General features: G+C 56.2%; 1 protein-coding gene across 1 annotated transcript in view; it reads right to left on the bottom strand.

Moving 5' to 3' along the window:
- Nucleotides 1–1106: 1106 nt before the first annotated feature.
- KIAA1755 (KIAA1755 ortholog) overlaps nucleotides 1107–12683 on the bottom strand; it is a 40591-nt gene continuing 29014 nt past the window's right edge. Inside the window, exons 10-14 of the mRNA XM_037812147.1 lie at nucleotides 12404–12552; nucleotides 10045–10183; nucleotides 8663–8785; nucleotides 7734–7955; nucleotides 1107–4016 (exon numbers count right to left, since the gene is read on the bottom strand). Of these exons, the coding sequence (XP_037668075.1) occupies nucleotides 3297–4016; nucleotides 7734–7955; nucleotides 8663–8785; nucleotides 10045–10183; nucleotides 12404–12552 (1353 nt within the window). The 3' untranslated portion in view covers nucleotides 1107–3296. The remainder of the gene's footprint in view (nucleotides 4017–7733; nucleotides 7956–8662; nucleotides 8786–10044; nucleotides 10184–12403; nucleotides 12553–12683) is intronic.

Raw genomic sequence — 12683 nt, forward strand, 5'->3', positions numbered from 1 at the left:
CCTGGCCCTGCAGGCTTGACAACCTGCCTGGACACCTGGGGTAAACTGAGGTCAACCTGACTGGGTCACCCAGGGAGTCGGTATCAGGGTGGGAATGGCCCACGAAGCCCCTGACCCCCAGGGCACACTCCTCCAGCCACCCCTTGCCCACCAACCCCTTAGACTTGAGAAAGGGGCCTCATCACACTGGGACACTCACAGAAATGTTACTGGGCAGGCTTGGGGTTCCTTGAAGGCGTGTATCCTCCTGCCAGAACAGGTTGCAAAGTTTGTCAAAAAATCCTACAGAGGGACACTGTGACCTCCACCTCCCCCAGGAGCCTCCTGGGGGCGGAGGCTTTTAGATTCAGAGCTGTGTCCTCACTGGTGGGGAATTTCCTCAGAGGCAGGTTTCTCCAAAGCCAGTAAATTAGGCCCCTTTGGCTTTGGAGAGCAGCTGGGGTTCCAGAACACTAATGTGGGCATCCACCAGAGCCTTGGAAGTGAGTGAAAAGCTCTTCGGGAATCAGTGGAGGTGTTTATTGGTGGCCTCTGGCGAAATCGCTTCCTGATCTCAGGTCATGAAGTGGAGCTGGCAGGGCTGGGGCCAAAGTATACTACTAGACACCCTATTATGCTGTCTAAGGCTTCTCACTTATTCACTCATTTAATACTTACAAGGAAGCCTCTGACTGATCCTCATTTTATGAGAAACAGAGACAGAGAGAGTTACTACTTCTTGGCTAAGCTCTCACAGCTTGTAAGTGGAGCCTGGGCCAGAACCGGCCAGTCCAACTCCAGAACCCCTGTGACTATCCACTCTGCCACATGGCCTCGGGTGCTTACAAGGCACCCAGATTCAAGTGGTGCCTGGAGGACGAAACCCAGGCCAGCTAAGACTCCTGGACACACGGCAGTGGCCAGGCACAGCAGGGCTGCTGGGAGGACGGAGCTCCTTGTCACCTTGGACCCAGCCATCAGCACAGGTTTGCCTGATGATGACTCCAAAGCATCAGTCCCAGCTCTGCCGCTCACTGTGTGTCGCTGGGCAAGATGTTGAACCTCTCTGAGCCTCAGTTTCCTCCTCAACCTAAACGAGGAGAAATCAGTACCGGCTTCATAGCTTTGTTGTGAAAAAACTGATGGGTCCTATAAATTTGGTAAAGGGCTTAGCATAAAACTAGACACAAAGAGAATGCAAAATAAATGTTAGCTAAAATAATATTATTCACTGTTTTCATATGTTATGAATATTCATTTTTATATTCTATTTCTGCATCCCCTCCTCCCCCAGGGACTGCTGAGAAGACAAGTTTTGGGGGTACAGTTCTTTCTGGAGGCAGATGGATGGAAAAGGTGACCTCGGGGACTCCTCCCACACAAAGATTATTGGATCACTGCATCCTGCCTCCAGCAGTAGCTGTGGTCTCTCAGAAGTTAGTTCCATCCTTGCACCCCAGGTTCCCTGGCTCCCTGCCTGTGGTTCCCACTAGTTGGATGCTGTTACTATGGCAATGGCATTTTAAGAGCCTGTGACCTCCCTCTGAGGAGAAAGACTGAATGGAGATGGGCTGATCGAAGGCCTTGTGGGTCCTCAGGCCTGTCTGGACTGAATGTTGAGGGAATCAGAGCTGGCCTGGGGTGGGGAGTGGGGAGCTAGCTCAGCCCCCAGCACCCCATATTTCCCAACTGCAACCCCACCTTGCTGAGCCGCGTGGGGAAACACCAGAGCAGTCTGTTAAAATGCAGATTCATGGGGAACCACCAGGGCAGTCTTAAAATGCAGATTCCCAGCCACCCCCTCTCCCAGCCCCAAGATTCTGACTGCAGTTGTCTAGGGTGGGGTCCCCAGGAGGTGGCCTTCTGACCAGCTCTGTTCATGGTTCTGAGGCAGGCAGGCCACAGCCCACACTTGGAGAAATCTTGAGGCTTAGAAAATTCCTGAAGACCTTTCAGACGCTGAGGTTTGTACTACCCACCCTTTGCTGAGGTGACTCCTGAGAAACCCTGTGTGTGCACCCAGGCCTGCCTCTCCCTCCCTCCCTCCTGTGCCACAGCCTTATTTGTGGGAGGACGTGTGTCCCCTCCCTCTTCGCAGAGCAGGGAGATCTCCAGGGCTAGACATGGTAGTGCATCCTGGCTGGGGAGCCCAGCACTCTTGCAGCCTAACAAAGTTCAGGGGTAAATCTGGACAGTGCAAAAGGCAGGCGCCGCTTCCTTCCAGATGCTCCAGCCCTGGGTCCCACCATCCCCTGGCGCCTGCTGAGGACGCTGCTCCCCACCCTCACCAGGTCTCCACCGTCAGCAGAGCCCCTTTGACACTTGTGCCAGAGGCTGGGCCTAGAATCTAGGAGACCCGTGGGGAGGGAAGACAGAGAACATCCAGGATGGGGGAGACATCTCTCTCCTGGTGCAAGGGAGGACAAGATCCTGCGGGGTTCCTTGACTTTGACAATGGTGGCCCATATCTGCTGGAGGAGTGGAGAGCAGCAGAGGCTGTGGCGGCCCCGCCCTGCCCCCTCGGGGGTCCAGGCCTGGCAGGTGGTTCTCTGTGGCCCCTGGAACCCGCTTTGCCTGCGATCCAGAAGTGCTGGGGAATTAACACCTTCCGGAGCAGAGCTTGTGGGAGTTGGTGAATCAATTCCCTGTCCCTCGCCCCTTGCCCCTGGGCTGGGATAACTCTGGGGTGAGAAGCTAAATCATTCAGTGGGATGGAGCTCCAGCTGCCCCCGTGACTCACCTGATAAAGCACTCTTGACGGGCTGCCTCCTCTCTGGGCACATGTCCTCACCCCCAACCAGTCATTCTGGGATCACGGCCAAAAAAACTGACACTCAAATCCTTGTCTCAGGTCTGCTTCCACGGGAACCCTAAGATAAGAAGCCACTCACCAAGCTCCCCACCCTGAGGCTTCTGTGTGAGACTGACTGTGCCCCTCTTGCTGAAAGGGAATGTTCTGTACTTTCCCGAATGCCAGGTGGGCATTTGGCCTAAGAGGGAGACCTCAGGATGGGTCTGAATCACCTCCTCTTTTCCGCAGTGAGACCCCAGAGTTATGGAGTCAACCACACACTTTATTGCCTCCTGGTCCGGACCCACACTCACTATTATGAATGTTTGAGAATCTGGTCTTTCTGGAGTTTTCCTGGAGCTGGGAGCAGGCCCACAGGGCCCACCCTCGCAGCACAGGCCTGATGTACAATAAGGACCGCGCACAAACTGTTCAGGAGCTTTGCCTCAGTGGGCTTGGTCAGCCTCCCCTGCTCCCTCTTCAGCTGACCCCGCCCCAGGCACCCCTTGGAGCTTAGGGGTCCCAGCTAGAGGGACACACGGGGACTTGTCCGGGGTGAGTCCTCCAGAGACGTCTGGGAGTCTGTCCCATCTGAGGAGAGGCTGCCCCCAGTGGGGCGGGGGACCTGGCTGTGAGAACTGAGGCCCAGCTGCCTGGGGGGCCGCTGGCAGGAGAAGGGGGTGGTGGGGGTTCGCTCAGGGGCAGGATCAAGGGGCTCCTGGGGGCCTTGGCCTTTATCTGTCCCTACAGCCCAGCCAGCTTCCTCGGGGGGAGGGCCAGGCTGGAACTTCCTGTTCTGCCCTCTTCGGGCGGCCCGAAGAGGCCAACAGGATTTTGGTAAATGATCCATGCCCAGTGAGTCCTGTAAGGGCAGGGCCCACCTTCCTCCAGAAGCGACTTCTCCGTTTGGACCAGGGACCTTGGCAGCTGCCCCCCTTGGTTCTGGACATGCCACGTGAGCAGAGGGAGCAGCCTGCTGTGGGCAGTGAGCCACTGCCTTCTTCAGAAGGATCTGGATCTCCTCATACCGTGCCTGGGCTTCCTCCCACAGGTCCTGGCCCAGGCCCTCCTGGCTCAGCGAGGCCACCTGCAGCCCCATGGCCGTGAGCTTCTCAGCAGGGAACTCGGATGCCAGTCGCTGCAGGTAGCGGTGGAGGCGGCGCTGGTCCCCAGGGCTGGCCCCTTGGGCCTTGCCCCACCTGAGCTGGGTCATTAGGTCCTGACAGTCCATGTGGAACCAGGTCATCTGGGGGACAAGAAGAGAGCAAGGTGGGGGCTCAGGCTGGGACTCCATGAAGTCTGGGAGGTGCCTGTCTGAGCTTGATGAATAATAATTATTAGATTGAGCTACTAATAAGTGCCCAATCGATAGGGCCCTCCCTCAGTTTGGCCGTGATTTGCTCCCTTCCCCGGGGGGAGCATACCTGCCACCTGCAAACAGACCCTACTAATAGACCTATGGGCACCAGCAAAGACTCACCTCTCTCTGGGGCTCGGTTTCCCTTTTTGTAAAATGAGAGGTGGAACTACACGACCATGGAGAGCCTTTTGAGAGCTGAAAATTTTTGAATTCTGGGATTGTATTAAGCCCTTATGAGTGGTGTTGAAGGAGGAGTCTGACTAACACTTACTGAGTACCAACTGTGTGCTGGGCCCCATGCATCTTATTTGCGATCACACGGGGCTATATTAACAGCGCATTTTGCAGAGGAGGAAACAGGCCCAGAGAACTGAGGTTGCTTGCCCCAGGTCACACAGGAACTCGGGATGACCTGGGATTCAAACTCCCACCTGTCTGGCATTTGGGGGAGTGTCTTCCAAGCACCTCCTTGCACAAAAGGAGACACTGTCTGGGGTGGGGATGGGGGTCGCCTTCCCCTGTCACACAGGGAGACAGTTGCCTGAGCCAGGCCCCAAGGCCACCCCTTCATCCAGCTGGGCCTCTGCCCCCCTTCTGTGGTTCTGCCTGTCCCCACTTCACCCACAGAATATCTGCAAACTGCAAAGGAGCCAACCCATTCCCAGCAGCTCGTGAAAAACATAATCTTTCTCTCCATTAATTTAGAACCCGACAGTGAGCTGTTAGGCTGTAGGGACTGGAGAACCATTTTCTCCGAGGAAACCATCTTTTCGTGGATTAAGGGAATTTGTCTTTAGATAAATGGCTTCATATTCGCAGAAGCACACAGAGCTCATGGCCGGGAAAGGGCTCCATAAATCTCCGTTAGCGGCACAATCGTGTTATTATTATTTAGCACCAAATCTGAGGCATGTACACTCTCCTCCCGGGTCTGTCTGCCTGTGACTCGACCTTCCAGGCCGAGCTGGCCAGAGATCATTTTGCCCAACCCCTTGTTGCATGGATTGAAATTTAGGGCTAGACAGAAGGGGCCTGCCCAGGTCTGACAGTGAGATTTGACAGATGTGGGGCTGGAATGCAGGGCTGCCACCTCCCATCAAGAGGCCTCCAGGCCTGGGACACACTCCACCTTCCCACCAGGGCCTCCCCTCCCTGGTCTCACTGCTCACACTTCCTCCATTTGCTCAGTCACTCACAGCGGTCACTGAGCACCATCTGTGCCATGACCCCGCTCTGGGCACTGGGGAAAGAGCCAGAAACAAGCCAGACCCGTTCCCTGCCTCGGAGTGTCCACCTCACAGGGCGAGACAGATGAGAAACAAGCACGCGGCGAAGTGACAGCATGATTTCAGATCACAATGAGCACCACCAAGAGATAAAAACAGGGTGGGGAGAGGGAACGGGCAGCGGGCCTAGAAGGCTCTCTGTGACAAGGGGACGTGGGAGCCAGGAGCTGAAGAAAGGCAAGAAAGAGACCAGCCAGTCGAGGGGCAGAATGTTCTGGGCAGAGGGAATGGCAAGTGAAAAGGCCATGGGGCTGGAACAAGCTGGGTTTATCCAGGGAAAGCCAATGGGCCTGGAATTGGCTGAAACAAGCCAGCAGGAGTGAGATGCTTTCAAAGCTCTTGAGGCATTACTACCACTACTATCAAGGATAATGAACATAATATTGAGGTTAATAATAATAATTCCATATTTGAGGAAAGCCCTGGCCTGGCAGATTACTTACATTTAATTTAATGCTTTCACTCCTGGCAAGGATGGCACTAGAGCCTGCTGGTCTGGACTTGAATCTTGGTTCTGCCACTTCCCGGCTGTGTGGCCTGGGATGAGTTATTTGACCTCTCTGAGTTTTCTCATGTAAAAATGGGGTAATAGTAATTCCAGCCTTATATGGTTGCGTGACAATGCAATGATACATGGAACAACTAGAACAGGGCCTGGCACATAAGAACAACCACAGAAGCATTAGCTGCTACTATTATAATTCTAGCCAGGACCCAGAGTTGGGCAGAGGGTTGCTGAGGTCACAGAGCCCGTGCAGGCAGTACACCCCCTAACTCTAAGCCTCAGACTCCGCCTCTATCTCCCTCCCTGAGCTCAGTGTGGCTGGGAGGAGGGGAGATCCCTGAGGCTGCTGCCCACACCTGCTTCCCACCTTCTCCCCACGTTGACCAAGGTCTGTCCCACTGCCCTCTGGAACCTCCTGTTTTCTCTATCCCCCATGTACTGGACCGGACTGACAGCTGTGAGGTTGGGTCAGCTCCTTCCCACATTCTGTCCTTGGTGGTGTATACGAGGGGCAGCAGAGGGCACTGGGCCTGGAGCCAGTGATGTCCCAGCGGGGTCACAGCTCTCTCATGCTGTTCTCTTCTCCCCATGGGCCTCAGTTTCCCCATCAGGAAACTGAGGGGTTTGGCCAACAGACCTAGAAGGGATGGGGTCTCTTAAGTCATATCCTGCTTGACTACCAACTCTCTGGGGGACTTTGAGCAAGTTGCTTCCCCTCTTCGGCCTCAGTTTCCTCACCTGTAAAATGGGAATTCTGTGAGTGTCTTTCCCCATAAAGTTATGATGAAAATTAAATCAGGTAAGGTGTGCCAAGTGCATTTAGCAGAAGTCAGGCATGGGGCACACACTCAGTAATGTGGGCTCCCCTTATTACAGTCTAATCATTATCATGCCTGCTTGGACATGGGGAATCTGTTGCCATTGCCCCCTTTTCTTGGAGAAGGGCATAGGGCCTGTTACAGAGCATGGGCATCTCTGTGTTCAAATCCCAGCTCTTCATCTCTCCAGCTTTGTGGGCCAGATCCTTCCCCTCCTTGGTCCTCAGTTTCCTCATCTGTAAAATGGAGCTGATCAGCCTTGTTGCCTTGGGTTGCCGGAGATGATAGATGCAAAGTAATGAGAGTCCCTCTTGCCTTCTACCCCAACAATCCCCCCACCCCCACACAGTAGGGCCACCCCCTCCTTCCTCCTGGTCAAACTCTGGTGGGGTCTGAGGCCTCTGGCCCATCCTCAGCCAACTGTCCTCTCCTGCCCCAGCACCCGCCCCCCCAACTTGGTCAAGGCACAGTGAAGCAGAGGAAGGAGAACTAGAATGGGAGTCTACTGCTGGTTTGCTGTGTGACCTAGACTAAGTGCCTGCCCCTCTCTGATCCTGTTTCCCTCACTCTGGAACAGAGATCAAGGTTCTTAGCCAGGGACCCTCTGGGGTGGCCCTAGCCCCTTGAAGTTGCGTGCAGAGATCTACATGTGGGGAGAATATGGCTTTGAGGGGATTCTCAGAAGGGCCTAGGCTGCCTCCTCCAACTCCAAAGTTTAAGAAGCAGGTGCTTTCTGAGGATCCTTTGAGAGCTGACATCCAGTCACTGGGAGGTTGCTTGCTGTGGTGGGACAAGCTGGCGTCAGGTCAGCTGGACCTGCTTTAGGAAGGTGACAACTTAACTGGAAAATGTGAGGAATGTTCTCTCCCCCTTATGGGGCTGGTATGTGGGTTTCACGGAGTGAATCACACCGAACTTCATGCATATGAAGACCACTCCCAGTGCCTCCCACGGCCCTGGCTTGGGGGCTGTGCAGGTGGGCTGCAGGGCTCACCTTCTTGCAGAAGCGGTGGAGGTGGAGCAGTGACCCAAAGTCCGTGCGCTGCCTCTCGGCCGCCATGTAGAAGTGGGTCAGCTTAACCTGGAAGGCCCTCTGGGTGGTGGTGAAGGCTGCCAGCTCCGGGAATCCTGCTTCTTCCACCTGGCTGGCCTCTCCTGCTGCAGCTCCCAGCTGGGCCGCCTGCTTGGACAGCTCCAGGCCACGGCGGTACTGGGCCTGAGCGGGGAGAGGAGAGGTGGCCACTCAGCCCCCGTCTTGGCCAGGGCCTCCCCCGGAGGTCAGTAACCTCCTGCTGCCCCCTGAGTCTCGGTTTCCTCATCAATGAAATGGAGACCCTAACAGCACTCACCTCACAGGTCCCAGCACACGGTAAGATCTTGTAGCTGTGCTTCTGAAAGCCCCAGACAGTTCACTTTGCCCAGCTAGGCCTCTATCACCTCCTCCCAGAAACCCTCCCTGACCCCAAGTCTGGGTTAGGGGCCCCTACCTTGTGTCCCCACAGCCCCCCCACCCCCCACCTTTCTGTCTGTTTCTCTGTCCCTCCAGCCCTGCAGTGGGAGTTCCTAAGGGCTGAGGCAGAGGCCTAAATAATCACATAAAAAATAAAAATGACATAAAAAGTGCAGATTCCTGGCCCCTGCTCTCTGAAGCTGACTCAACAGGTCTGGGGTAGGCCCCAGAGTCTGAATTTTAACAAACCTCAGGGATTCTGAGACAGGTGGTCTTTGGACTTGCCCTCAGGGAAGTCTTCCCAGAGATAGCATCCAACCTAAACCCTGGTGGTCCCAGCTAGTCTCCTCACTGTCTCTGGAAGTTTCCTTGCACTTTCCCACCTCCACCCCTCTGCCTGAGCAGTGCCCCCACCCGCACCGCACGCCCTCTCCATCTGCTCCAGCGCTGCCCCGCAGGTTTTTGGAACGCACTGCGGCCTGAAGGAAGAACTCCTCGAACTCGGTGTGGGCTTTCTCCACTGCCTCCAAGCTTCCGTTCTTGGGGGCGAGCGCTTGCAGGCCCCGGCTTCCTTCCTGCTCCATCCAGTCGCTGACCTGGGAAGGGAAGGGAGGCTTGGGCTTGAGGGATGCTGGGGAGGCGCCTGGCTCCCCGACCTCCCTGGAGGCTGGGGGCTCCTTGTCCTCAGTCCTTCAGGGGCTGCGCCTGTGCCCACTAGCCTGCACTGAAACCCACCCAAATCTGGACAGAAGGAGAAGCGACTTGGGGAAAGGATCACATTCCCCAAGAATGTAACAGGGTCACATTCTTCAAATATCCTGAATGGGAGCCCACCTGGCCTGGCCCGGTGGCCCACACATAGCTTTCAGTGAACATCTGTCTGAATGAAGTCACAGGACAGCAAATTTCAGCTTACTCTGACCACTCAGAGCTGCCCAATCACAGAAGGGGCTGCCTCAGGGGTGATGAGCTCCCTGTCCCTGGGGGTGTGCAAACAGCTCTGGAGAGAAAGCTGCCTGCTGTAAAGGAAATGCATGCATCTGCCACGAAATCACTGCGCGAACTGGGCAAGTCACTTGTCCTTTCTGGGCCTCACTTTATTCAGTGGTAAAACAGGGGTAGATGTGAGGATTCAGTGAGGGACAGAGTGTGTAAAACAGCACTTGACTCCTTGAGCTGGTCTCCTCCTTATTCTGGGGGGTCTTAAAGACTATGCATTAGCTCAGTTTATCCCCACAAAGGCCAATGTGGCAGGCATTAATACTGCTCCCCAATTAACAGATGAGGCACCAAATAGTTAAACAACTTGTCTAGGGTCACAGGACTCGTAGGTGGTAGAGCCAGGATTGGAATGCAGGCTGTCTGGCTATAGAGCCTGTGTCAGGGACCACCTTGCCCCCTGCCCCAGGCACGAAGGGACCCTTTGGTCCTAGGCACCAGCAGTGGGGCAAAGTGGTCCCAAGGGTGGGCTCCAGGATCAGATCCCCAGGTGTATGACCGCACAGGCAGGTAACATGATTTCTCCTGACTTTTGTTTCCTTATCTGTGCAGTGAGGGAAATTCTAACACCTTCCCCATATCACTAGGAGTTGATGAGGTCAAGAAGTGACGATATACACAAAAGCCCTGACCCAAGGCCTAGTACACAGTTGGTGCTCAATAAATGCAGCTCTTAGGGTTACATCTTCACTCAGGCACTTACTGAGCACCTTGTCATGTGCTATGCCTGCCTGGCCCTTGAAGAACTCCCAGCCCTACTCCCTATTTCCTGCCGGGGTAGGATCTAGAGTAGGGTTGTTGCTTGGAGGGTGGCCAGGCAGCCCCCTCACCCTCCTGGGCCAGCCTCCCCACTCACTTGGCGGATGGCGGCCTCCAGGCAGCCCAGGCGGACTTGGAGCTCCAGCCTCCTCAGGAGGTGGTTGGATGCAGTGACCAGGACGTGCAGCTGCTCATCCACGAGGCCGTACAGGGCAGTGGCTTCAGCCAGGTGGCTTCTGGGAGGTGGAGGAGGGTGAGAGAAGGCCCAGAACCACCCCCTGCACCACTCCCCACCCCACACAGTGCATCTGCTTATAGGTCTGCCTCCTCTAACTCCTTCTAATTCCCTCCAACTCTTGGGCCCCGGCCTGGATATTTCAGCTGCCAACTGGCTGTGTGACCTTGGGCAGGTCCCTACCCGTCTCTGGGCCTCAGTCTTGGCCTCCATGAGACCAGGAGGACCAGAGAACCCAGCAGGAAATGCAATGAGCTTTCCCCTTCCCTAGGAGGGTATGCACTGACCTGGGCAGATCCCAGTCTGGGTTCAAATCCCAATTCTGCCACCTCTAATAATGGGACTTTGTGCAAATTTCTCAACCTTTCTTTGTCTCTGTTTTTTATTTGTAAAGTGGGGATAATGACAGAACCCACTTCATAGAGTGGTGGTGAAGATTAAATGATCCAGTGCCTTGGCTTTCAACCCTGACTGAACATTAGACACAGGTCCCCTCACCCCGCCTCGGAGCTTTTAAAATCTCGGTGCCCAGACACCACCCCAAGCCAACTAAGTCTGTCTGGGAGTGCGGCCTGGAGGTCAGCCCTTTCTAAAGCCCCTCAGGTGGTTCCCGGGCACAGCCAGGGTTGAGAACCAGCCCTCGGGCGCTCATAACGCCTGACAAAGTGCCCAGCAAGCAGGAAGCACAACCCCGTTTGCCATGAAGCCACCTAGCTGACAAGCCCCCTGCCCAGCCGCCATTTTACAGATGGGAAACCTGAGGGCCAGGAAGGGAACCGACCCTCACACACGGCAGAATTAGAGCCATTTTCTGCAAGCAATTTTTAAAAATGGTCAAGGCCAGCAAGACATGAGGGAAGGGGTGCTGACGGGGGATCCCAGGCGTGGGGGCATGTGGGTGAATGGAGGACTCTAGGACCTGTCCCCAAGCCCCTCGAATCCCACCCAACCCCCCAGCAGGTCTTGCTTCAGATGGAAGAAGAAAGAGGGAAGGTCTGCTCTGCCTGGGCCTCCCCGTCTGAACACCGCGCCCCGCGGCCGCCGCCCGCCGCCCTTGCAGGGAAAGCCGAGGACCCGAGGTGCGTGAACCGGGGCGGAAACGCCAGCCCCCCTGGCCGAGGGAGGCGGGAGAGGGGCGGGGGCCCCAGCGGCAGGGCCCCTCCGAGAGCGCGCGCGGCGGCGCCTGTGGGACCACAGCGCCCCCTGGTGGAGCTGCCGGCGGCCGAGGGCCGGGAGGGGCCTGAGGTGGACGGACGGGAGGGGCTCCCGGCTGGTTTGTGCCCGCCCCAGAGGGCAGCGTGAGGGGCAGGGAGACAACCGCGCACCCGCACCTCCGCGAGACCCGGCCGCCCTACCGCCCACCCCGAGTCGGGAGCACACCTCAGGGTGCCATGCTCCAGGGGCCGGGGCCGGGTTGCCTGAGTCCCAGCTCCCCGACATGGCCGCTGTGTGGCTCCCCACTATGAAATGAGATTACTAGGATCAGCTTCATGGGCGGGAATCACACAAGTTGATATTTGTAAAACCCTTATAACAATGTTGTATACTTACCAAGTGCTAATTAGGTGTTGGTTAAATAAATTCCTAAAAGCTGATGCAAACGTTGCACTTGACTCCTGAATATAAGTAACTGTCTTTGTTCTAATAGAGACAAGGTTTTTATAATTATTCACCAATTTAATTACTGACTTTCTGCTGCCCTTTAAATTTAAGAAAACCGGTACTTTCCAGGAATGAATGTTACGCATTCTGTGGCTCCAAGACCCCAGCCACACCACGAGGTTCTCCCGCCCGGCTGAGGAGCGCCCTGGGAGGTGGGCGCTGGGGGGTCAGCAACGGCCTGGCTTCCAGTCCGCTTTGCCTCGCTGATCTTTTACTCCACTGAGCCCCCACTGAGGCCAAATGAGGATGATGCTGACCTCCCAGGGCTCTTGTGGGGAATAAATGAGATGGGCCTGGTATTTGGGCCAGAGAAAGTGCTCGGTTCATAAGGGTGACCAGAAAGGAGCAGAAGTCACCCACCCCAGGTTGACGGTGGCAGGGGCTGAAGGAGGGTGTCAGAAATGGAGGAGACATGGTGTGGGGACAGATGTCCTGCAAATACCCCGATCCTGGGCATCCGTGGGGCTGCCCTGTGTGTCCCTTCGGACGGTGGCCCCAACTCCAAGCTCCCAAGCTGGGGAACGGGGTGGGGGGTGGGAGGAGAGGCCTAGGTCCGTACCTGACCTCAGGGCTGTAGTGCAGCCTGCTCGCCTCCCGCCGCAGCCTGGCCAGGGTGGCTCCGCCCTCCCGCTGGAGGCTCAGCAGGCCCGGCTCCCGCAGCACGGCCTCCATCAGCTCCTTGGACTTGCTCAGGCACGTGGCGGCCTCCTGCCAGGGTGGGGGGATGGCCTGAGGCCCCATCCCCACTCTCCCCCAACCACCCCCTCCAGGGCTCCTCACACCTAGATCAAGCCCAGCTTCCCCACTTTAGCATTCAAAGCCCCCCAGAAAGTCTGTCT

The sequence above is a fragment of the Choloepus didactylus genome, chromosome 19 (genome assembly GCF_015220235.1).
Source record: "Choloepus didactylus isolate mChoDid1 chromosome 19, mChoDid1.pri, whole genome shotgun sequence".
Classification (NCBI taxonomy): Eukaryota; Metazoa; Chordata; class Mammalia; order Pilosa; family Megalonychidae; genus Choloepus; species Choloepus didactylus.